This window comes from Carassius gibelio, chromosome A20, assembly GCF_023724105.1.
Source record: "Carassius gibelio isolate Cgi1373 ecotype wild population from Czech Republic chromosome A20, carGib1.2-hapl.c, whole genome shotgun sequence".
In the NCBI taxonomy this organism is placed as follows: domain Eukaryota; kingdom Metazoa; phylum Chordata; class Actinopteri; order Cypriniformes; family Cyprinidae; genus Carassius; species Carassius gibelio.
The window spans coordinates 20,449,319-20,474,994 of record NC_068390.1 but is presented as its reverse complement, the minus strand read 5'-3'; the positions used below and the strand labels follow the sequence as shown (position 1 = coordinate 20,474,994).

At 36.4% G+C, this 25,676-nt stretch overlaps 2 protein-coding genes across 3 annotated transcripts; one reads left to right on the top strand and one right to left on the bottom strand.

Moving 5' to 3' along the window:
* Positions 1-375: 375 nt before the first annotated feature.
* Positions 376-17,994, bottom strand: LOC127938474 (elongator complex protein 3). Of its 2 annotated transcripts, none has more exons than XM_052535113.1 (15): positions 17,949-17,994; positions 15,840-15,939; positions 15,622-15,760; positions 15,443-15,513; positions 14,578-14,641; positions 14,405-14,473; positions 14,057-14,211; positions 11,215-11,376; positions 10,681-10,807; positions 3,672-3,865; positions 2,823-2,913; positions 2,675-2,740; positions 2,371-2,598; positions 2,046-2,127; positions 376-1,207 (listed from the first exon to the last, which is right to left on the bottom strand). In XM_052535113.1, the coding sequence occupies exons 1-15, from the start codon at positions 17,977-17,979 to the stop codon at positions 1,131-1,133; spliced, it is 1,656 nt and encodes a 551-aa protein (XP_052391073.1). In that variant the 5' UTR covers positions 17,980-17,994; the 3' UTR covers positions 376-1,130. The 2 variants fall into 2 exon arrangements, with proteins under 2 accessions (XP_052391073.1, XP_052391074.1); XM_052535114.1 differs by lacking the exon at positions 17,949-17,994 and adding an exon at positions 16,453-16,620.
* LOC127938475 (calcium-binding mitochondrial carrier protein SCaMC-1) lies at positions 17,396-24,450 on the top strand. Its single transcript, XM_052535115.1, has 10 exons — positions 17,396-17,903; positions 18,907-19,033; positions 19,294-19,381; positions 19,677-19,788; positions 21,161-21,319; positions 21,608-21,760; positions 22,255-22,362; positions 22,580-22,747; positions 23,346-23,496; positions 23,583-24,450. The coding sequence occupies exons 1-10, from the start codon at positions 17,721-17,723 to the stop codon at positions 23,762-23,764; spliced, it is 1,431 nt and encodes a 476-aa protein (XP_052391075.1). The 5' UTR covers positions 17,396-17,720; the 3' UTR covers positions 23,765-24,450.
* The last annotated feature ends 1,226 nt before the right edge of the window (positions 24,451-25,676 follow it).

Here is a 25,676-nt window from a genome sequence, read left to right as displayed (position 1 = left end):
CTCGGATGACAAACCTCTTACAAGTGTGATCTGACTGAGCTTAGCTTTTAAGGGTGGTCGGTCATCATTCGCCTGACACCTTGACTCACAGACAGAGATAGTGATATAATCTGGTATTGCGATGTCAAATGAAGCAGTAAAAACCCATCAGCAGACGTATCATGAGGTCTCCTGCGGAGGAGAGCTCTCGCCACGGCAGATGACATTTCTCAGAAATTGGTGGTGTGGTGACAGACACCGAAACGCAGCAGAGTAGTTCCAATGAACTTTTCATTCTGTCCAAAATAGAAGCAATTGAATTTCAATCATTTTGGCGACAGTTTTTCATATCTGAGCTGGACAGGAGACTGTCACGGATGATTTCTTACCCATTAATTCCTTTGAATGTTCAGTGATGGCTTTATTATGTCTATTCAGCTCCATCCAAATCTCTTGCCAACATATGATTTATGACAATGTATATTCATGTGATGATAACTGAAATCCTGGATAAATATCTTTTATTATCAATAAAAAAAAATAACCAGATGAACACTTTTCATGCAAAGCCAAGAAAACATGAAAATGCAATTAATCCATCTTTAAAATTAACAGAGCAGGAAAAATGGTGGATTAATCAAATCTGCCAAGAAGCAAGCATAAATTATTTTCCCCTCCCAAATCCACATAAAAAAATGCGCTTTCGTAACAGGATAACTGAGAGCCTCTGAGTTTTTTTTTTCTCCGTTATGTCCAATGTTGTCAGTAAAAAACCAAAAATAATGTGATAAAAAAAAAGAAAAAAAAAAAGTGTTTTCCCAGAGAAGTAAATTAAATTAAATTGAATTAAAATATGCACTGGAAAGTATACTGGAGAGAGAAGTCTATAAAATGGGAACTAAGGCCAAAGGAGAATGGTGTACCTTTGTAGCATGGTCTTCATAAGAGAAGTACAAAATTCCCCTTTTTTTGCTGGCATGTAACAATAGTGAAGTTTGCTTTGTGATGACCACTCACACACGCTCTCTGCAATCCTCAAGTCCAGTCCAATTATAGGTGGGGTGTAAAGATCCCCTTAAAGTAGGTGTCCTGCATGCCAGATGATTTTCTCCATTGAATATGATTCATCTTAATATGGATTCCTCTCTGCTTCAGTAAAGGCTCTTCAACATATACGGCCCTTCCAGTTCATAACCCATTTTTCTGTAGTAATTCCTTGTTCCAACACCTGAATCCAACATAAAACATGAACAATGACCAAAAATTCTGATTTACAAAAATAATCTTTCTTTTAATGTTACATGCTCTAATAGAGGCACCGTAGGGAATGTTATTTGGACCAAAAACATGCAAATTTGAGAAAACGACAAAAATTATATTTAGCAAAAGTAACAATAAAGTACTTTTAGAGTGTTACAAATGATTTACATTTTAAAAGATGATGTCATTTATTGACCTTTATTTTCATCAAATAATTGTATCATGTTTTCCACAAAAATATATATAAATATAAAATGCATATTAGAATAATTTCTGAAGAATCATGTGACACTAAATACTGGAGGAATAGCTGCTAAAAATTTAGCTCTGTCACAGAAATAACATTTACAAAAAAATAAAATAAAAATTAAAACAGAAAACAAGTTATTTTAAATTGGAGTATCAATTTATAACTTGATATTAGTGAATTTGCTCTGATTAAAGGAAAAAGAACTTCCCGTTTTTAGTCATTTGAAAGGAACCATTATTTTAGCTAATGCTGCCAGGCAGATTAAAAATACTTAGAGCTAGAAAACCCCATTGTACTTCCAATATATTCTACTGTTGTTGTTTTTCTTTGTCAGACATGCGAGTACAAAAGTTATCACGCACTTGCATTAAAGCATCAGAGCCAGAATAATATGAATACAGATTTTCATTTATTTTTCCAATTGCGGTTATCTCCATCCTGCAGCTGAATTGGGGAGGTGCATGTCAAAATTTCATATGCATTCTTTTCAAGCGAGGGCAAGAGAAGAACCAACAAAATAAATGTGCCATTCCGTAACACAGAATATTTTTGATACCTGAGATAACAGCCAATTTGCTTGAGCCGTGCTCATCCCTGGCTATCCTCTCGGCCTCCTCCATCAACATCATCCCAAAACCCTACAAATGCACAAGAGGAGAAAAAGAACATTAGAATGTGCATCAGTACATACTTTTTTTTTTTTAAATAAAGAAAATTCAATTCAATTGCAATTTACATAAATTTACATTCACCTCGACACCAGATGAATCGTTTTGCAATATATACTTTTAACCATTATTAATGAAAAATCATGTGTTCGTAATTTTTCCAGGTGACAGTACAGTAACTTTGTTTTACTGACAGAAATAAGGCTTCTTTACCTGATGCTGAAACTTGCTGGGGTCTCGGCTGCTGACAGGGACCACGCTTCCGTAGACGTGCAGCTCCCGGACAATGGAAACGCCACCCTTCAACTCAGGCCGGAAGGACTGTGGTGAGCAGCGACGAAGACGCAGGAGACCAATTAAAATGTCCTGCTCGGGGTCCTCATAAGACAGGAAGGTCTCCCAGCCCCCATTAGCCACATAGTCTCTGCGGATCAGCTCGACCTACAGGAAGCACAGAAATTATTTCCTGTTGCTAACTGTACAAATCTGATGACTTCTAACACCAAACATGAATAACCTGATATGGTCGAACTTTGTGATGAATCTCTTGTATGCCCACTTCCCTGGTTCGCACATCTCTACACTGCAAGAATCCACAACAGCTTTTACTCAATAGCCTTGAATTCATATAGCAAACACACTAAATGAATGATAATTAAGGTTACCTCAGTGCCCATGTCTTTCATTCTGGCCAATGCCAGCTCTCTCAGATTCCCATGTTCCACCCCAGAGCTCACCAATGGCATTGGGATATCCCTGAAAGAGGCCCGAGATCATCAGCTTTCTTCAAAGCCATTTAAAAACTAAATGGTGGTCACACTATAATGAATATGAATATGATTAAATAATAAATTATATATGCATGTATTGGTACCATATCAATTATTGATATTAGAGACTTTTTTATTTATTTATCGATACTGGATGAAACTGGATATTTAATTGTTAATGTTAGTTTCCTGCTTTCACATTTTAATTACCCTTGCCATAATTTAATACTCAGTTAGTTCATTTTTAAAAACACTAATCATTTAATAACACTGTTACATGTAAATTTTCCAAAACCCAAAATAATGTTATAAATGTTGCGATGCCTAACCACAATTGTTTCATTTAAAAATTTACATTTATTTCTGATTAATTTAACATGAAAATGATTCAGAATAATATTCTTTTGGTCTTGTCACTGTATAAATTCACAGGCCAGAGGCTGGAATGTACTGAAAGAAGAAGAAATTCATGTCTGTGCATTCACTCGCTTGCATTCATATTTGAAATGGAATTCTTTGAATGATTTCTGAAGGATCATGTGAACACTAGAGAAATGGCTTCTGTTAATTCAGCTTTGCCTCTACAGGAATTAATTATATTTGAAAATATATAAAAACCTTATAAATTTAATGTAAATTGTAATATCAATGTATAATAAATTGATCAAACCATAATTATAGCCAAAACAAACTTTGAAACATAGTAACATTAAGTCTAAAACTGTAACATTAAGTCCATCTTACCTCTGTACACGATACACACGAGTCCATGGTGGAACCAGCGCTAGAATTCGTGCAACCAGATCCACTAAGGCACTGGGAGAGTAGCTCTTATAGCGACCCGTTTTCCACAGCTCATACAGTCCGGTGCCTCGAATCACCAGTGTAGGGTAAAGTTTGAGCCCGTCTGGTCTGAATGCAGGATTCTCAAAAAACTCCTAGTGACAAAGACAGGAGATGTTTTAGCAGAGCAGTGCAAACATGAGACTTACTCAACTAGGACCAGTAATGTGTCCACTACTTGGATAAAACCATTAAAAACAAAAACATTTCATTTTTTGAATTTAAAAAGACATATATACATACATATACATATATACATACATACATATATATATGTGTGTGTGTGTGTAGATGTGTGTATATATATATATATATATATATATATATATATATATATATATATATATATATATATATATATAATAATTTTTTTCTCATTGCCATAATAAAACTCAAATATTTACAAATATTTAAAACTAAAACAAAGACTTCACTTACGGTACTATAACTTCCCCGATGATAAAAGCACAAGTTATCCTTTATGAAAACATTTAACAGTTATCTTTTTCCAAACTTGTTACTAAAGAAATTTAAACCAAAATAAGAAGCTGTAGGGATGAGATTCATAAAACAATTTGAAGCAGAATTTAAGCATATTCAGTTTGTATTGTATGCTGACAGACTGTGTACTACTATTACATACTTGTGATGCAAGTTTATTGATTAATTTCACCTGAAGTACTTATTGGATGAAACGTAACTGGAAAGTAACATCATTCACAAGTTTTAAGAATTGGAAAACTGCTAAATAAAGTCTCAATGCCCTCCATCACTGATCTTGCTTACGTCTTCTACTTAAAGAGTATTTGTGAGGGAATCTGATTTACCCGTCACTTTGAAAAGCTCAGGGGTCATGCAGCACAATTTGAAATGCAACCATTACAATCAAAGAGACAATGCCAATGGTCATTTAATTGCTACTGTCCTACTTCCTGACACACCAATGAATCATTCAACTGGACACTGGTGCATTTAAACAAAGACTGCATGAGTCTAAACTAAACAGTGGCTCTAAATAGCACAAACAAACAAAAATAGTTCCCTTAAACAGACAAATTGAAATGACGGATTATTTGAGTCACAACTAGCCATGCGCTTCTCCTTACTCTAAGAGTCAAATGAAACAAGTTTTTGTGTGATATATTTACACTGAGTGTCTTTTTTTATGTAGGGAGGGGAGCCTGCAAACAGTCTGATAAGTGATAAGTGAGAGTCAGACGAGTAATGGGATTCCATTATCACTAAGCCACGCTCCTTCCACCACACACTCATCCTGAGATAGCAGAGACAGGTCCCCGTCTCGGAAGGTGAGGGAGGCGTGACGAAGAGCGAGCAAGCAAATACGCAAGTGGGAGGGGAAGAGGAGAGCATGAGCATCACAGAAAGCATTTTAGGTGAGATAAACCGGCCGAGCGCCGCCGGTCGGTGATATAGGTGAGGTTGTGTGGGCACATGGTGGCAGAGGAGAAGAGCTGATAGCAGTGGGGTCAGAGACCACCTTCCACAGCCATTAATCTCTTGCTCTGACACAATGCCTCCTAATGGCTCTCTATCACAGAGATATCGCAACAGGTGTGTGAGATGATTTAATATACACTCAAACTTATGCGTGAAACAGATGTCAATAAAACGCTGGAGGTATTAATAGAAAGGAATATGAAGTGGAAAACAAAATGGCATGCACTTTGTGCTGACAAACACATTGAACATAATTTTTTACAAGTGAGTTTGCTGGGATGTGGTCATTCTGACACAGATCTACAGACAGGAAAGAGCTGCCTTGTGCTTAACTGCAGATGGTACAAAATGAAAATAATGCGAATTTAATAGCATGATAAAATATAATCTTTAGCAAATATAAATTATACTGAACATTGTGATGCCTAAATGTTTTTAGTGTTTTATTTTTTTATTTATTTAGACAAAATAGTATAGTACTTTGATATTACAGATTTATCGGTTAATGACTGTAACATGCAAATAACTCATGTTAGGAATAATTTTAATATCGGTTATTTATTGCTTAACAGCAATAACATGATTATAATTAATCCTCTTATAAGTATTAGCCAGAACTTATCGGTTATTGGCCATAACATGAAAATAACTAATTGTCTTATAACTATCAGCTAGAATTTTAATATATGTAAATTATTGGTTATAACATGAAAAAAATGTACCGTCTTATTAGTATCAGCCTGAATTTTAATATCGGTAACTTATTGGTTATTGACCATAACATAAAAATTATTAATTATTATCTCATTGGCAATGGCCAGTATTATAATATTGTAATTTATAGATTAATAATCTCTTATTTTAAGTCTTATCAGTATCAGCAAGAACTTTAATACTGGTGCATCCCTAGCCTGAAGCCACAGTAAAAATTATGTCATGCCATGGCAAAAATTGTGCACAAATAATTGTTGAGCACAATCTTAAATCCTTAAGTGGCAACTTTCCTGAACTTTGATAAAAGTTTATTTCAATATTAAGAGCTCTAGTAAAAAGAGTCAGACTGGATAGTGGTTACATTTTATTTCATCAGAATTCATAGCTCCAAATACTGTTTATTAGTACAAGACACTAACATTGACTAACATTAAAAGTGGACAAAAATAAGTCACAAATGTAAAAAAGGGAATATTTTTGAATAGACTGTTTGCACTTTTAGCCTCTAATTGCAAAATTACAGTTACAAATTGTACAAATAGAGCAAAAAGGTATTTCTATCCAAATATTTAGGAGCTGTCAGTTGATTGCAGCAGTGTGGAGGCGAATAAGAGCCTCCCGGGGGGAAATGAGGTAGGTGTAATGCGGACTTGGTACAACAAATCTAAAAATCTAAGTGAAGACTTTTAGCTTTAGAGACATATGCTTTCGGAGACTCTAGAGACTGGATGATTGCAATAAAAAGTTACAGTTAAGTGGCATTTATGTGACTGCTAATGCAAAATATTATTTATATAATTGCTCTCAGTTAATCATGATGTTTCTTATGCAACATTAACGTCATTCACTTCATTCTAGGCTCTTCTGTTCCCCTAATGGGAAATAATCACCTGTTTTAAAATCGCTAAACTCATAAGATCGTGCACTGACAGCGTTTGCTTAAGACATCATAGAAACCCGTTGGCACCTGGATTGTTCCCGGTTGGTGTTTAATACAGTCTTTCAGAGAGAAGCACTTTGAATGGGTTCCAGAGCACAGTCACTGATTGGATCTCCATGCTTCAGTAATGAAACCCACCATAATGAATGCTCTATTCACTTCACATAATGAAGCCCCTGATAATGTGAACCAATGCGTCACAGCTGGACACTGACGGAGGGTATAAAAGAGCAGCCTGCCATGGCACATCACTCCCTAGTTCGTTCACATTTTACCCATCATTCCTGCTATGTAACAATTAGCTACAACACCCGATAAAAGCTGATTTTTCTTCAAGGTTATGTTACGTGTTCATGTACTGTACATTTTGTGTATAACCTCTATTTGCCTCTTCGTATTGTAACCTAGGGCTGTGTGATATGGGAAACAATTTCATTTTGCTATTTATTTTTTATTTAAACTCAAAATTTGAGACATTTAAATTTCTCATTTCTTATGCTAATACCTCTGGGAAGTCTACTTGATGATGAATACGGCTCAGTAATTTCGGATACTTTGGGTGTCAAAGTTAATAGAGCACCAGAAAGTAATATGGAAATTTTGGATAACCCAACAGCCAAATCACAGAAACGTTGATTAATTTAACTCCTTAAGTGTCACTGGCCCACCGGTGGGCCCAAAGCCATTGCATATTTAAAACCGTAATATTCTATACTAAACCTAAACTAATCTTGACAAACTATATATCATTGGAGACCTTAGAGGTTGTATTTTTTATATTTGACCACTGTTTTATATTTAAAATTATGTAGTGACAGTAATTCATAAATTTGTGACAAGAAAATTTAGCAAAAAAAAAAAAGTAGTTGCCTTTTGTTACAAAAAGCTGATACATACATATACAATCACGAAAGTATATATTTCTTATATTTTTTTGGCTGCCAATAATTCAGACAAAACATCTTTTCTAGTTTTTATAAAAAAAATTGAGAATAAATTGAATATGTATATTTGTATATCTATGATTGATGTTGCAAGTATTCAGTAAAAAATTAAATGAATGTCAATTTCATGTATGATCATAATATGATGTGATAATATGATCATGATCATGTATGAAGTTTCTGTAACAACACTCTAGTAGCTATGTTTGATTAAAAAATCATTTACAACCTATCTAGAATGTTTTATTGCTATTTGAATAAAAAAAATCAAATCAGTCGTCCATTACAATTCATACAAGGAGCATAACTAGTACCTAGTGGACATTGTTGGTATAGCAACTAAAAATAACACAGAAACCTCATTTTTTGTGATATCAATGTCAAATTTGGAACACAACTTCTTTAGATTTTAGGCTTTTCATTTGACATGAAATTAAATTCAACACATACTTTTTTTTTTTTTTTTATAAAATATAAATAAATATTAAATTTTTTTTTTTTATTACAACAAACTTAAACACCTATAACTTTTTTATTTTACATTTTATTCAACTTCTTTCACATGTACAAGAAACTTCCAAGTGTGTTTTTAAAAACGAGCCCAAAATTAGGTTCATATTCCAAACCGTTCCAGAATTACATTAATTTGAATCTGCACATGCCCTTTTCAGCTCTACCCCCAAAAAGGGGGGGTGACACTTAAGGGGTTAAGACCTTTCATTGATGAAAATGACATTTTGTAAACCATCTGCATAACCTGTTAGGTACAGAGATAAACTTGTGCATTTAAATAACCCTCTGCTCAGTTCATTTACAATAAAGGAGCTTACAGAATAAACAGTTGTATGTATGAGGACCTTAAAATTACAAAGCACTACATCCCATAATCCTCTTGAAGCTTATGTTTGAGCTGTATTTTAAATAATCCAAATATGATTATTGAAGCGGCACTTTTGCAAGTTTTTTTTTAATGAAAACTGCCATTATTTCCTCACCAGCGTGACTTAATTTATTCAGGCAAACACCAAAGGAAACATTTGGAAGAATATTAAAACAGTCATAACTTTTGTGCTATATTACAAATCTTCTAATGGCTTTTTAAATAGCTTTGTGTGAGGAACAGACAAAAAATTAAGTCATCGCTGCATCAGCTGTGCATGTTCAAATTTGGCATGGTTATGACACACAAAAGAACCATGTTTGACATCACTGACATCAATCCTGCCGTGACACATCTCTTTGCACCATATCTGAATACACTACCATTCAAAAAGTTTGGAGTTGGTAGGATTTTTTAAATGTTTTTAAAATAACTCTTATACTCAACAAAGGCTGCATTTATTGGTTCAGAAATTTTTATTATCAATGTTGTAAACCATTGGGCTGCTTAATATTTTTGTGGAAACTGTGATACTTTTTTCAGGGTTCTTTGATGAATAGAAAGTTCAAAAGAACAGAATTAACCCGAAATATATATATATTTTTTTACTAAACAATAAACCAGGAGTCTCCAACGCTGCTCCTGGTGAGCTACCTCTAGACATCAGTTTCAATCCTTCTTCAACACACCTGTCTGTAGTTATCAAGTAACACTGAACACCTCGATTAGCTGGTTCAGGTGTGTTTGATTGTGATTGGAGCTGAAATATGCAGGATGGTAGCTCTAAGGCCGGGCATACACTGTGCGATTTTCATCCGATTTTGAGCCGTATTCTGACTCGTGCGACTTTTTCGGGTCGGGCCGAATTTCAGCATTTTCGTGCGTCGTTTGTCGTGGAGTGTTCATGCAGTGTACAAGGGGAAACGAGAGGCGATATGCCTCTCCCGACCGGCAATCGGTTGGTCGGATGGATTTCTGACATGTCAGAAATTTAGGTCGCCTCTCGTGAGGTATCGCACTATTGAAGCAGGGCTACGAACCGATTTTTTGGCGTTTCCCTCACTGCGCGTGTGTGAAACCATGAACGAAACCATGGTGACACCTGACACAGCGTGTAGTGTGGACTGAAGTGATGGAGGGATAACTTGTGGAGTTATGGCAAAGAAAAATAAAAGAGGGGAAAAAACGCCTGCTTACCTCCAGTTCGCGTAGCAAAATGGATTGACCATATTGGCCACGTCTTCCCAGCCACCTGCGCGTCTAGATACGCCGACACCTTTTTTTCTTTTTTTTTTTTTTTGGGACGTTTCAGCACACATAATTGCGCTTTGCGCATATCACCAAAGCAGTGCGTTTATCCCGGGAAAGCATGTTTATTCTGAAACAGCCACAAACATCAGGGTTCTGAGGGATCCTACGTGTTGAATCGGTTGATTCCTCACGTATAGTGTCAGCAGTCAAATCGCAACTCGGCAATCGGACCGTACAGTGAGTGCACAAAAATCGTGAGCTTTGGCTTTATATCAAATACGGTCTACCCGTACAGTGTGAGTTGGTACCTTGCCGAAATCGCACAGAAATCGCACAGTGTATGCCCGCCTTAAAGGAGCACGGTTGGAAACCCCTGCCATAAACAAATATATTTACTATCACTTTTGATCAATTTGGTTCATACTTTTTTTTTTATGGTAGTGTACATGAATTTTGTTATTACTGGATCCTACATTCTGCTTAACATCCCACAGAAGAAAGTCATACCGGTTTAGAACAATGTAAGGATAAATGATGTAAAAGAGGACAGAATGTTCATTCTTAGATTAACTATGCCTTTAAGATTTGAATTCTACACCAAACAATTTTGTAATAAAAAAAGACTCTTGCCCTCACGCTTAATCATATTGCTGTTTTCACATTGTGTTTAGTGGCAGATTTAAGAGGTGAATGCATAATTACATTAATGAATAAAGTACTCACTATAAACTGCTCCACATCTCTTTCCATACCGACATTGGGCAAGTCTGGCATCATGTGAGCAACAACTTTAAAACCAGCATCCTTAGCAAGGTGGAAAGATTCACACACAGCCCGAACAGTATGTCCCCTGAAAAAGTTAGAAACATGCACAAGAGAATAAAATATATGGGAGTTACAAATGAAATGTCATACTAAGTTTTGCTGAACAAAATTTGGTCATATTGCTGGGTAAAAATATTAATTTTAGAATTATTTATGTTTTTAACAAGGTCCCTTAAATTCCATGCTGTTCTCAGCAAAGCACTTACAACTACACAAAAAAGATTAAGTATAGAGTAATTAGCATAGACTACTAAACCCTTGCAGTGATTCCTAAATAACACATAATCAAGCAAGCAAACTGCAATTTCCTCACTGGAAGCCTGAACAACGATGGTATGCTAATTAACATCCCAGGATCAAGTTTAACCAAATACCAAACACTCATCTTCGACTCTGTGGCTCGGCCCTAATTTTAAAGCACCAAACTCTGACCTGTTGGTATCACGAGCCACATCCTCATAAACGCTCTGTACGCCGATCTCAAGTCTGGTGCAACCGTAGGCCAGCATGTCACTCAAGTGTCTCTTTAGGCAGTAGTCCGGTCTGGTCTCAATCGTGATGCCGACACATTTGGTGTTACTGCGTTCAGAGTATCTGGGGGGAAAAAATTCTAAACTCAGATTTTTTTTATACTATTTTATACATACATGTATCTAATTTTTTTTTAAAGAAATTAATAGGGACATTACATTTTTCAAAAGTGACAGTAAAGACAATAAAAATGCTACAAAGGGTTTCTATTTTAAATAAATTCTGTTGTTTATTTGTTAATTAATTGTAATAATCCAGTGAGATTTTTGTTTGCACAAATTGTCTGACAACATTCAGTGCTCCACACAGAGATCTGATCTCACCATCATCAGTCTGTCTGGAGTAACATGAAGAAACAGAACAAACTGAGACCGACTGTAATAAACAAATCTCCATATTCATCGGGAAGAAGGAGGCGGGAACCGGCACACAATCAAAAACTCATTTTAATATTCAAAGTAAATACAAAACAGCGCGTCAGCCCCCCACGGCGACTGACGCGCACAAATAAAAGCCAAAACATAAAATAATATCCCAGGCCTGGTCCTCTCTCGTCCTTCACGGTCGTCGCTCCCGTTTTATATCCTTCCATCTCCTACGTGGGACTCGATACTAGCGGTGGGGCTCAGGTGTAGCTCATCTCCAATCACTACACCTGGCCTCACTCCTCGTTCCCACGCCTCTCGGCCCCGCCCCACTCGCCACACCGACTAAATCCAGAAGAACTGTGGCAACGTCTCCAAGATGCTTCAAGAAACCTACCTTTCAAGAAACCTACAGAAATTTAGTCTGTCTCAGTTTGTTCTGTTTCTTCGTGTTAATCCAGACAGACTGATGATGGTGAGATCAGATCTCTGTGTGGAGCATTGGTTTTTGTCAGAGTCCTTGTGCAAACAGAAATCACACTGGATTACCAGTATTACAATTAATGGCAAAATTAATGTTTGGAAATGTAAACTGATATTTCCTACTGACACACTACAGCAAAAGATAGCAAACCATTTTTAGATAGTGAAAATACCAGTCTTCTAATCATTTTGGCCACCACTGCAAATATATATGTATGTATGTATGTGTGTGTGTGTGTGTGTGTGTGTGTGTAATGTACATTTGAACTACAAAACAAACAAAAACTCTTTAAAATTTTATTTTAAGAATTCTTGATAGAATTAAAAAATCCTATTATAAAATTCCTATTACAGTTTCTGTTGATAATATTAAAACTATCATCTGACTGAGCTGGTTTTAATTGGCCAACTGTACTGGCTTTCATCAATTAAATAATAATTCTGAAATGCATGGTTTTTGGCTTCCTGTCATGCCTGATATTGTTCTGAAATTTTAATAGCCCAAAAACTCTTTCTGTCCATTTAGCTCCTGTTTCTTTCTCCAGTTTTAGACAATGTAGTTATGAAACCAACAGAGCATTTCTAGTTTTATTTAATCTCTTTATTTCTCTCTTTCTCACACACACAAACACACACACACACTCTGCTGAGATAAGCAATGTGCCTGAAATCGAACTGTTTTCTTGCCCATCTCTGGCTGATTAGCCGCCGGAAAAATTATGGCAATCGTGTCATCTTAACAAACCCACTGATAAGCTGTGGTGTGCCGACAATCCTGTGGACATCTGCCTCCACACACACACACACACACACACACACACACTCTTATCAAGAGACACCGTATTTATACATATTTAAACTGTCTTAGACTAATGGTCAAAGTTAAAAGATTTGCCGGCTAAACAGTTAAGTTACATGTCAGGAGATGTGGCTAATAACACACTTTATCTTGACATCATCATTTAAGCAAGTACCCAAAATGCAACATTCTGTCTTTTTGTTCTGTGTCTAGGCAAAAAGCAGAGCCAGTGCAGCTGCTCTGATGGTTGAAGACCAGTCCAAAAGCCTCTCAACACTGCCATGCAACCAAATTTGCTCACCAGGAGGTTTTTGGCACTGTACTTTAACTGATCCAAGGCCTGCATTTGTTCATTTAGCTTACACTAACTATTATCCAACAACAAAAACACTGGTCCCAGGTCAGAGCTTATTAACTAGTGATTTTCTCCAGACACACATTAGTCAACACAGCTGCTCCATCCCCTCTGCTTTTATCTAACTGTAATTAAATTCCTGCAGTTATCGACTGATCTTGAAACAGTTGTGTAATGGGTTGAAACAAGTACATTTATGCATAATTACTTCTGAAGAAAATGCGAGTAGGCATTCATGACATACTGGTCATATAAGTTTTTTTTTTTTTCAGGTTATCTGTATTGATTGAGATTGATTGATTATTTATATATATATATATATATATATATAATAATTTCACCACTTTTTTTTTACTGTGTATGGTTGTGCAAGGCCAATACATTTGAATATTATGATTTTGTGATGCCTACATTTTACATTATACATTTTTGTTCAAATCAAAAAAAGATTTTTAGTGTTATATTGTTAAAATGAAACAGAATTTTAATATCAGTTCTAACACACACACACACACACACACATATATATTCAAACTTAATTTCAAGCAATATTCAATGATAAATCTACTAACTACTTCTTAGAAAGACCACCTAATTATGCCACAAATAATGTTGTCACCGACTGGTGATGGACTGTACCTTGCCCTCTCCTGGTGCTAAAAAATTTGTGCAATGAAACTCATAATTAAGGGTGGCCTGATTCTATCAGTCATAGACAAGTTTATTATGGGGCGCTGGTACCTGACAGCTTCAGTGACGTTGTTGGAAGTGTGTCCTGACAGAGCGTCGTGGAGGTTACGGATGAAATAGTCCCTGTACTCCTCCGGCAGAGCCATGAATGTGCCTCCCATCACAATGAACTCCACTTTATCCACACTGTGACCCAGCTGCTTAAGCTAGACGTGCAAACACAGCAGCATAACGACATTAACGCCATCACATGAAAGGAAAATATGAGAATATTTTATGCTCTTGAGGATCATCAACTTTGCAGATGTACCCAGTAAAATCAAAACCATTAAGTAGCTTATGATCCCTTATGATTTCAACTGTACAATGCCAAAAATGCTGCTTATGAAGATGACTCACCTGTTCTACTCGGTGCCTAGTCTGGAGGTAGGGATCGTATCGTGCACGTATGGCTCTCATTGACGTGGGCTGGGTAAGAATAGACAATTGAAATGAAGTGTATGGCATAACATCAGTGCAAACCTCATAAAAACGTGTGATAGCATTGCAGTGGAATACAGAAGGATAATTACCTCATATCCTGTGTAAGACTGTGTAGAATATTCAAAATCTGAGTCCGGACCCCCAGGGCAGTAGCTGTTTGAGCATATGAAAGTATATGAAAACAAATACTCACTACACCTACATCAAAACAGAGACCAGATTTGTCATTATATTTTGCTCCTAAAAGTTCTTCCACCAACTGATAAATAATGCTAACTGCTTAAACCAGATGCAGGTCCACAAGGAATATGTCCTGTAAAAGGTTCATGCCGTTCTATAGGATGAATGGCTTGTGTTGTAGAATTGCTAATTTGTATAAAAACATGGTATGAATTAATAAATGTACACTACTGTTCAAAAGTTTAGGGTCGGTCAGAATTTTAAATGTCTTTGATAGAAGTCTATTCTGTTCAAAAGAACAGCTTTTATTTGATCAAACATACAGTAAAACATTTAATTATATTATTGCAATTTAAAATACTATTTCAACACATTTACATTCGCAGTACAGTTCAATGCAAATGTAATTTATGAATGATAGCAAACCTCCAGTTTTCGGTGTCACATGATCTTTCAGAAATCATTCTAATATGCTGATTTGGTGCTGAAGAAACATTTGTTAGCATTATCAGTGGTGAAAGCAGTTGGGCTGATTAATGTTTGTGGAAAATACTTTTACTTAAATGTTAAAAAGTTTGCAATAAGTTATAAAGAACATGATTTATTTGAAATAAAAGTACTTTATAACATTATAAATGCCTTACTCATTTAATATATTCTTGCTCAATAAAAGTATTAATTTATTTAAAAAAAAAAAAACTTTTGGACCCCAAAGTTTTGAATGGTAGTGAAACAGAAATACACGGACACATTATTTCAGTCACACTCACTCACACACAGATGTTGCCGGTGAAACTGATGTGTGGGCAGCGATGAGGCTTGCACATCACAGCGACAACTGCAATCTATAATGATATATTACATCAAAGTCTGTGCAGCAGCTTAATTTCTATATTATGATATCTTTACACCACCCCAATACAAATGACAATGGGCCATCAAGCCATCCTTACCCCACTGGCAGTACGGATGGGTTTGGCTTTAAGTTTGGGCACCAAGGCTCTTCGGTAGTGAGGTGGCACTGCAGCAATGATGTCCACCAGCCGTGGTTGTGCAGAGAGACCATATTTGGCTGATGTCTTCGTCTTGACTCTATAAAAACACCAGCTCTCTTACTTTACCATTTTCCAGTGAGAAAACAGTGTTTATGAAACTTAAAAAATGCACTGACTTGTTAAGGTTAATATCTTTTCCCTGTTCATGGGCCTCAACCAACTGCTTGATGACATCCGCAATTGTCATCATCATCAGTTCTGCACGGCTCGAGTCACCTCGTGAGGAGACAGATAGTATAAGAGAAACAACTTCTACGCATACTCTTTCTCAGCAGAATGCAGGTTCCGGACACCTGTCCCTACTGTTAAGGACTAGTTAAAGGACAGAACTAGTTACTCTGGATGCACTCTGGACAGCTTTGATTGTTACAACTTTTTTTTTTTATCATAAACTTAAGTCTAACCCAAAATGCTTTCCAAACATATATATACTGACAGATACTTTGTTGTGCTTTGAAAGTAACAAGAAAAAATTAGTAGCTACATTTCAAATGAATGCTTCCTTGACCAAACATTTTTTTTTTTAAGTATTCATCCACATGACTTTGTTACCTTTTTGTCGCACTGTCATTTTAACACTGACAAATATTTAGTAAACAGCTAGTGTTAAAAAAAATAAATCCCTTACATATGATGTTAAAACATACAATACTCAATCATTTGCGTTAGTTTATTAGACATATCACCAAGCAGCTTACAGAACACGTCCAATTAGCAGTTAATACTTACTCTTCTTTTTCGGTTTACCCATCTTGGAAACAAGCTACAAATAATCCAGAACTCGTATAAACATTCAAACTTGTAGTTAGTTATATCATGAAGCTACGGATAAAAATGTCAGTATCAGTAAACATGCTGCACTGTTCCGTAAAGCGATTTCTATGTCGTAAAGCAACACATGTAGTACAGTTGTCGTAAAGTTGTCACGCACTTTTCTACAGCAGTTCTGAAGTACACACTGGAGGACCTCTAGTGTTCAGTCTTCAACCAATCTGTTGTAGAGACATTTTTTGTCTCATAGGGGCTATTGTGTAATATATATATATATATCCCTCATACTTAGTGATATAGAAATTTTATTCTAAGAAAAATGTCGTTAGAGATTGTTATGAGCAACATGAAATGGTTATTGTAATGGAGTAACCATACAGTAAATTCTCGTGAATGCCTCTCGCCATAAACTAGGCTTTTAGGTTAGTGTGTATGCCTCGACTGATTTGATTCTCTAATATGTACTGCAATTATAATAATTGCTATGCAGTCTTTTGAAGCTATATTTACCCCATTCATATCTGACTACTGTAGTAACTCGCTATATTTAGGGTGATAGGGATTTTGTTTCTACAGCTGTGCTTAACTAAACTGAATATTCTGTAGCCACTGTTATTGATTGCATATTTTTTAGCACGCAAGCTATAATAATAATAATAATAATAATAATAATAATAATAATGTCATTGGTACTAATAACATAATAAAACTAATACAAATATTTTGTTGGTACAAATAAGTAAATAAAAAACAATCAAACATGCTATCTATCTGGTTGCTAGTAATTAAATAACGGTCGCATTATAGTCTATAGTGCCATGAAAAGTGGTAAGCTGCGCATAAATGACTAACATCCTCGTAATTCTTGGCAGTGTGTCAAATATAATTCTTTTGGGTGTGTCCGTCTAAAACGAGGGCGAGGAAACACCGCACGCAGACAAATACCGTAGTAATGTTAACGTCAGTCCCTCCTCTCAGCTCAGCTTAGCTCGGCAGAAAGTCTACTTCGAACCTGATACAGTGTTGAGTTTCGAGCGATAGTGGCAATAAAATAATGATTAATAGTCTAACAAAGTAGGGCAAGACGTTAAGTTAAGGGAGGGTCTGTTTTCTCCAGTGCCAGGCAACCTCTGCTGCTGTTCTTCCGCGGTTTCCCTGCACGCTTTGGATCCCGTCCGGTAAAAATTAAAATAAAAATATAAATACACCATACGTCGCACTGCATCATGCATCAGCTTATAAGGAAATTCGTGTTCACCGAATCGCATTGTGTGGAGGAGGACAACACGAAAACTTTCGCGGATTTGTTTGAGAAGTTAGACGCTAATAAAGATGGGAAAGTGGATGTTTCTGAGCTCAAGACGGGCCTGGCTGCTATGGGCTTCTCTATGGGCAAAGGAGAGGCGCAGGTAATTCCAGTTCAATGGCTCACTGTGTTTCTGTTGTCGACTCACTTTTCCTGTAGATCTGGGCGCTAAACCGCATAACCCAATAAACCACGTTGACAGGCTGTTGGGTTCCTATATTGTTTGCACGCTAGGGAAATTTACTAAGTAAAGTCCACCATTTTGTTCGATGTAATATTGCAGATAATAATACATGCTTCTAAGCTAAACCTTATAGTAAAATACTATAAGTAAGTTAGTAGTTCAAAGATGTGATGGGGAATTGATGCATTTATTGGCAGCCTCCTCTTCTAGTAATATTTGATGCTATTTAAGTCATAGAAATAGTCAACCGACTTCAACTACAGGAAATAACAGATCTGCCTCAACATTCCCCCAGCTGTCCTTTCTTTAAGATAGGGTTTTCCAATCACAGGTAGGTAATGCCATTTCCTGTCTCACGGGAGGAAGTGCACATAAATCAGAAGGGTGGGGAAAGACACTCATGTACTACTCATGCTCATATAAAACCTACATTCCATTACCTGATGGCGTTCTTATGATATAACCCCACCTCGCCTAAGCAAATAAGACTCACTATCAGTTCAAAGACAAAGAGTGTGCCTGCAAACTCATCAGGCGACACAGATACATTATAATACTTTTCTTGTTTTGTCCATACTGATTTTGGAGAGGAATGAGAGGAATTTGCTTGTCGAATTGCTTTTTAGATTTGTATTACCTACATTTCTGCATTGTAGAAGTGTGAATTGCATCTTAATGACAAAATTGGGTGTCAGTGTTTCTAAAGCTTCAGTGATGTCAAAACTAACTAAGCTGGGACTGTTTGAATATGAAATGAGGGCTAAAGGGCTTTTTGTGAAATCTGGCATAAAGTTGAGAAATTATTGTTTCCAGAGAATCTGTACGATGTGCAAAAATAGAAATGTTTATATTTAGGTTCAGTACTCCGTGATGCACATTTACCAGGAACCTCATGGACTGTGTTTATGTTTCTCTCTTACAGAAAATCTTTGCCTCTGGAGACACTGATAAGGATGAAGGGCTGGACTTTGAGGAGTTTTCAAAGTATCTGAAAGAACACGAGAAAAAACTCAGACTGACCTTCAAGAGTCTGGACAAAAATCAGGATGGTAAGATACTGTATGTTTTTTACTCTCCTTTTTTTCAGGACTAATCCACTAATCCGTTTTAACCATTAGATTCATAGGATCATTTGTATCCTAAAACCACTCTATGTTAATGCATCAAGGCATCATAGACAACAACATGACTTTCTGTAAAGCTGTCTTGAAACGATGTATATTGTGAAAGGCGCTGACTTGTCATTGCACCTTCTGCTTTTGTTGATCACCAAATAATCATTTATGAATAACATTAATTGCATATGCAGGTCGCATCGATGTCCGAGAGATCCAGCAATCGCTGAAAGACTTAGGCTTAAACTTGACAGATCGAGATGCAGAGAAGATCCTCCACAGGTACTCCCTAAGACCTGCTCACTCCAAGAATGAAATGAATGAAAAATCGAAGTCTATTCAGACCATGATCAAAGAAGTGTCACAGCAATTGGCTTAGTATTTGTATATTTATTTACATATATGTACACATATATTACATAAAGAAAAAGCAATCAATATAGCTTTTCCTGTTCATTTAGAATTTTTTATTTTTTTATTTTTAGATTCAACCATTAGGCTCTACAATAACTTCATCACGTAGGACATTGTAATCCAGATTCACATGTCTTCTCTAATTTGAACCTTTGACCTCCAGTATTGATGCGGATGGAACTATGACTGTGGATTGGAATGAATGGAGGGAGCATTTCCTCTTCAACCCAGCAGATGACCTTCAGGAAATCATACGCTACTGGAAACACTCAACTGTAAGTTCCACGCAATCATTACATCACATTTTGCACACATTGCCATCTGATTTGAATCAGGTATCAGTTACAACGGTCACTAGATGCTATGATGACGGCACTGCTTAGTCCAGTCAAATGGTCACATGTCATCAGCCCGGTCAGACGCCCATTCAGTTGTCTAGTCAACCACACAGCTCGGTAGCCCTCTAATCAGCTTGGCCAGCCATTTATATCCTTCTGTCAGTGGGGAGTATTTGGGGATCATGGGAAAAGTGTTGAAACCAGGAAGGATAACTGATTAAGTGTCAAAAGTTAACGAATGTGACACAAATATTTGTTTAAAGTGCAAGACGATGTTGCATCCCTTGAACTCATAAGGACATACCATATACTGTTAAAAGCCCTATTTTTACTATTTAGAATTAAAGTAATACAATGTTTGTGGTTGTCCGCTGCTTTCATCGAAAATCTTTTCAGGTTAACTACAGTTTAAGACTTCAAATAAACCAGTCACTGTGTGGTTTTCAAATTTTTTGAGTAGTGCAAGTTCGGCTTGAGTCATCTCAGCCAATTGCAGCGAAGCTAATTTAAGCCTGTCCTGTACTGGGATTACCCGTCATCTGACTGCTGCACTGATGGAAGCTCAGAGAGGTTGGGCAAAGATGTAGAAGTGATATTGTGAGGAGAGCAGGTGAAGCAGTAGGTCTTCATTGTGGTTGTCAGCGTCCACGGCTGGTGTCAGACGGGCTGGCAGCACAGTATCAGAATGGCTTTGCTGCAGGAGCACAGGAGAGAATGGCTCATCATTGATTTTGAGGATGAAGAGGCCGTATATGTGATGGATGTAGATATGGTAGGTCCTCTGATCTGCATTATTTCATAGAGGCCAGAGCTTTTTTGGCCTAGTGAGGTATAGCCCCATCTTATGATATACAGATAGACAGTAGTAAAATAATAAAAATAAAAAGTGGTAGATTTTCTCTCCTGTTAAGTTATATTACATTTATAAATAGCTGAACTTCTAATTCAAACGACTCACAGTTAATAATGACAGAATATATTTTTTTGGGTGGTCTGCCCCTTTAATAAAATGCTGTGTTAAGTCTGTGATGCAGTTACATAAGATGACAGCGTTAATGACATTAGGTTACACCAACTTGGATTAGTAGCAAGGTTGTAATTAATTGTCCCTTACGAATGATAAATCTTCGGAGTCAGTAGTTGTGCAGTTTGAAAGATTAAAGGTCACAGTTGGACTTGCATTGAGGCCAGTGTTTATTCTGCTTTGAACGGAGATCAAACATTGGTTTGAGCCATGAAATATTTAATTTATTTGTCATTAAATGTGGTTTAGGAAGTTCCTAACATACTTGCATTTTTTGTGTGCTAGGTGTTGGATATAGGTGACAGTCTGACTATTCCAGATGAGTTTACCGAGGAGGAAAAGACCACAGGCATCTGGTGGAGGCAGCTTGTTGCTGGAGGCATGGCAGGGGTGGTCTCTCGAACAGGAACCGCCCCCTTGGACAGAATGAAAGTCTTCATGCAGGTGCGGTTAAACCCTTATCAATATTTATGTTGTAAAATATGTACTCCTCCATCAAACAAGAAACATTTACTTAAGAATAATATTGTGTATTAAAAGTATTTTTATGTAGTTAATGTAAATGTATCTTGTTTTATTGGAAATGTTTTTCTGAAATAGTTAAAGCTGATTGCTTCGATAATTTTTGATCAATTGAAATTTTGATCGACTGATAAATATTTTAATGGATTTCATGTAATTAAGCAAATATCTACTTGAATGGTATAATGACCTTAATATATACTTTTCTAGGTTCATTCCTCAAAAACCAACAAAATCGGTCTGGTGGACGGGTTCAAGCAGATGATTAAAGAAGGGGGCGTGGCCTCTCTGTGGCGGGGTAATGGAGTCAATGTCATAAAAATCGCCCCAGAAACTGCAATCAAGTTCATGGCATATGAGCAGGTGAGAAAATAGAGAGAATATTTCTAGCTTTCATCTTAAATATCTAGTCTGATATGACCAATGTGACACTGAGAAACCCACGTTACCCAGAAACCCACAAACTCTGAAAACCACTTCCGCTTTTGTATTTTTCTGTGCCACAATCTTCCTTCTTATCTTTAAACCATTATTTTTCCTGGTAAAGCAAATCTAAGCAAAAAACGTATTATATTGGTTTAAATGTCAGTTACTGAATATTAACAACACGGCTGTGATTATGAAGGCCAACAGCTCATGTGACATTACTTAAGTGTCTTACACAAGCAGCGTGTCAATGAGAGCTATTTTAACAGCAGTCATACACAAAACCCCGGACTAGTAATCCGGCGTGGAGGACGGAGGATAATTGCAAGGGAGAAGATTGCATTTCCCGAACCTAATGAAAAGAGTGAAATCTGAAAATTTTAGGTGTTAAATCAGTCTTGCCTAATGTGTTTTGTGTTGCACTTTAACAGTATAAGAAGCTGCTGACCAAAGAGGGTGGGAAAATCCAGTCACACGAGAGGTTCATTGCTGGCTCTCTGGCCGGTGCGACCGCTCAAACAGCCATCTATCCTATGGAGGTTAGAAATGAGACCCTTGGAGATGGATTATTCTGTATTATGTGTTTTGAAGAAAGACTAGAGTTTTAATGTATAGATGTCTACATGAATTGATGTATTATGGCTCCAACATTGCCCTTTTAAAATGAACTGTAGCCCTCAGTGGAAATATGACATGTGGTGCACATTTTAAGGTAAATGATTATGATAGTAAATTGTAATTTTTTTTTTATTGTAGGTAATGAAGACCAGACTTACTCTGAGGAAGACTGGCCAGTATTCTGGGATGTTTGACTGTGCCAAGAAGATTCTGAAGAAGGAGGGAGTGAAGGCCTTTTATAAAGGCTATGTGCCCAATATCCTGGGAATTATTCCATATGCTGGAATCGATTTAGCAGTGTATGAGGTGAGTACAAACTCTGGAATACTGTGAAATACCTCAAGATTATATTGTTAGACTATATACCCAGTTTCTGAATATCGTATAAGCTTCATATTTTCAGACTAGGTGTTGTACCTCTAGGCATTTTTCAAGTTTTTCAGGTCTGAACTACTTAATAATGTAGCAGATGCTTCCATATTTATGTGCAAGATACATTTCTAAAAGATTTGGCCCTTTTTGTATCATTTGGAATCATACTTTGCATTTCTTATAAATCAGAACTTTTATTTTTATTTTTAATAATCTGATGTGCAAAAAAACAACACAAATAAAATGGGCAATCCTTACAGTTGTTTGCCTCATTGATGGGTGGTCTGTCTGTTAACAAAAAAAAAAAAAACGGAAAAATAGTTTTCATTAAATGAAATAATCCTGAAGTTAAATAAAATACAAATATTGGATGAAAAACGAAAATGAAAATTAGAATTTTTTTTCTTGGCAACGAACTGATATAAAACATGATGAGTCTGAAGTACTATAGTGATTACTAAAAAGACTGAAATTAAAATTGAAACGAAACATGAATAAATGTAATTTTGACACTCTCTCTCTCTCTGTACAGACCCTGAAGAATGCCTGGTTGTCTCGCTATGCTAAAGACACTGCTAATCCAGGAGTGCTGGTTCTTCTCGGCTGTGGGACCATTTCTAGCACATGTGGCCAGCTGGCCAGTTACCCTCTGGCCCTGGTCCGCACACGCATGCAGGCCCAGGGTAAATATTCAGACAAGAAAATGCACACTTGAATATGTCCGTTTTGCCCTGTGATTTGTCTAACATTTTCCTTTTATTCTCCCTAGCATCTATGGAGGGATCGGAGCAGGTGTCCATGTCCATATTGGTGAAGAAGATCATGCAGAAAGAGGGCTTTTTCGGGCTTTACCGTGGGATCCTGCCCAACTTCATGAAAGTGATCCCAGCTGTCAGCATCAGTTATGTGGTGTATGAGTACATGAGGTCTGGATTAGGCATCTCAAAATGATCAATGTCTTGCATGTTCACACACGCACAAAATTTTTACCATCTCTCTTTGAAAACACCCTCCATGATGGGACAAAATGTCTGTTCAGTAACCAAAGTGTTTGATATATAACCTCTGGGAAAAAAGTCATGATGTTTATCTTGCATTGAGGTTGGGGCCCAACCTAATTAATGTTTACACTGATATATAATTGCACTTTTATAAGTATCTAATAAATTTCTAAAATATTCTGCATCCGTCCCTGACCAAATCAGCCATTGTGAGCCAGTGCACTATAACATATTATACAGTATCAATTTCACAGATAGATTGATAGACATGGAAATCTGCCTTTTTGCATAAAGTAATTATACCCAAATATACGTAGTATAATTTTTTTTCAAGTGAAATAGGTTGGGCCGTGGTCAAGTCTTTACATGCTGCAGTCAATGCTGTTTGTATATGTTCTGTGAAAAATGCTAAATATACATAGTAAAACAAGGATCAGAGAAACAATGCAAAATGGGGTCCCACATTATGACATAAAGAGCAAAATGTGCCTTATATCATTTGTTCGATCTCTGTGTGGGTTCCTTTCCATCTCTACTATACATTGGAAAATTTAATTTGAATTTATGTTGCCTTTATCCCCGAAGTTTGCTTAGTTTAGAAACTCTTGTTTATATTAAAGGTTGTATTTTAATACAGTGTGTTGTGATGTCTCATTGCACATTTGCTTAAGATATAAGTAATTAAGTAATACTTTTATTTAGCAAGGATCCGTTAAATTGATTAAAAGTGAGTTGTAAATCCCTTGTAACAGCCTGTAGTAAATTACAAAAAGATTAAAGACTTGGGAATAGTTCACTGAACTGGCTTATTCAATTCTGACGCAAAAGCTGGATTTCTCTCTTGCATGTTGATTAAAGTTGGATTCAATGAAACTTAAGAAGCAGCAAGCTGTTCTGAATAACAACTAAAGTACATTGTACTGGACAATACAGAGTATGCTTTCTAAAAAATAGATTTTTGAGTATATTGTCAGTGATGTGGCTACTGGCAAGTAAAATGCATGATGTATTAAGCATGACATAAAACTTAATGTAGAGTAACTGTACTGTGCCATCTGTTGGGATGGTACAACAAGAGAAAATATCTTCAATATAAAAATCCAACAACTGGGACATTTGTATGAAGATGTTTGTGCCATTAAGACATAACTAATGTTATATAATCAAGAAATAGGGCAAATATTACACAATGAGACATGTATAATTCCCTTTTATTATTTTGTCACTTTTTGTTTTGAGTTTCCTCTTTTTTCGTTGATATACAAAATGCATTACCCATTAACAACCCTCACTCAGTTTACATTAATTTACAAAGAGAAATGTAAAATCAAATTGCATTGCTACTAATATTTTGAACAAATTAAATTACAAAATGACAAACCTCTGAGAAATGTTTTGTTTGTCATAGAACAATGAGTGTGAGGTTGACTTGAAAGGACCCATGGCTCTTATTTGTCATCATAACCGGTGCATGCCTGACCTAATGACAGCAGCAAACAGGCGTCTCATAAACAAATACATAATATACAAAGCAAACAAAATGGCACCAGATCATTAAACATATACAGCAGAAAATCCAGGACTTTTTGCACTGTTGTGGAATACTGAAATACTGCAAAGAACAGCATAATTCATGTGGTTCATACAAGAGCAACAGGCTTCCAAACCCACATCACCCAGACCGGGTAAAACATTAAATCTATGCAAATGTTCTCTCACAATTTACAATCTGCAAAATGGTCTGCAATGACTAACAAGATAATGATTTAGCCCAGAAATTTTAACTCCGTAACCTGAGAAATGTTTCAAGTGAATCCTTTTATCTCATGGGAACAGTTTACAGACCTTGCAAGTCTATAAAT

What these genes read in the sequence shown, in the direction of transcription:
- LOC127938475 (XM_052535115.1), top strand. Translation starts at nt 17,721, where the DNA reads ATGCATCAGCTTATAAGGAAATTCGTGTTCACCGAATCGCATTGTGTG. An exon ending in TGGGCAAAGGAGAGGCGCAG is followed by an intron (nt 17,904 to 18,906) that starts GTAATTCCAGTT and finishes TCTCTCTTACAG; the next exon opens with AAAATCTTTGCCTCTGGAGA. An exon ending in AGTTCATGGCATATGAGCAG is followed by an intron (nt 21,761 to 22,254) that starts GTGAGAAAATAG and finishes GCACTTTAACAG; the next exon opens with TATAAGAAGCTGCTGACCAA.
- LOC127938474 (XM_052535113.1), bottom strand. Translation starts at nt 17,979, where the DNA reads ATGCGGTTTAGCGCCCAGATCTACAGGAAAA. An exon ending in CCATCCGTACTGCCAGTGGG is followed by an intron (nt 15,514 to 15,621) that starts GTAAGGATGGCT and finishes ATATCATTATAG; the next exon opens with ATTGCAGTTGTCGCTGTGAT. An exon ending in TGAAAGACATGGGCACTGAG is followed by an intron (nt 2,741 to 2,822) that starts GTAACCTTAATT and finishes GGATTCTTGCAG; the next exon opens with TGTAGAGATGTGCGAACCAG.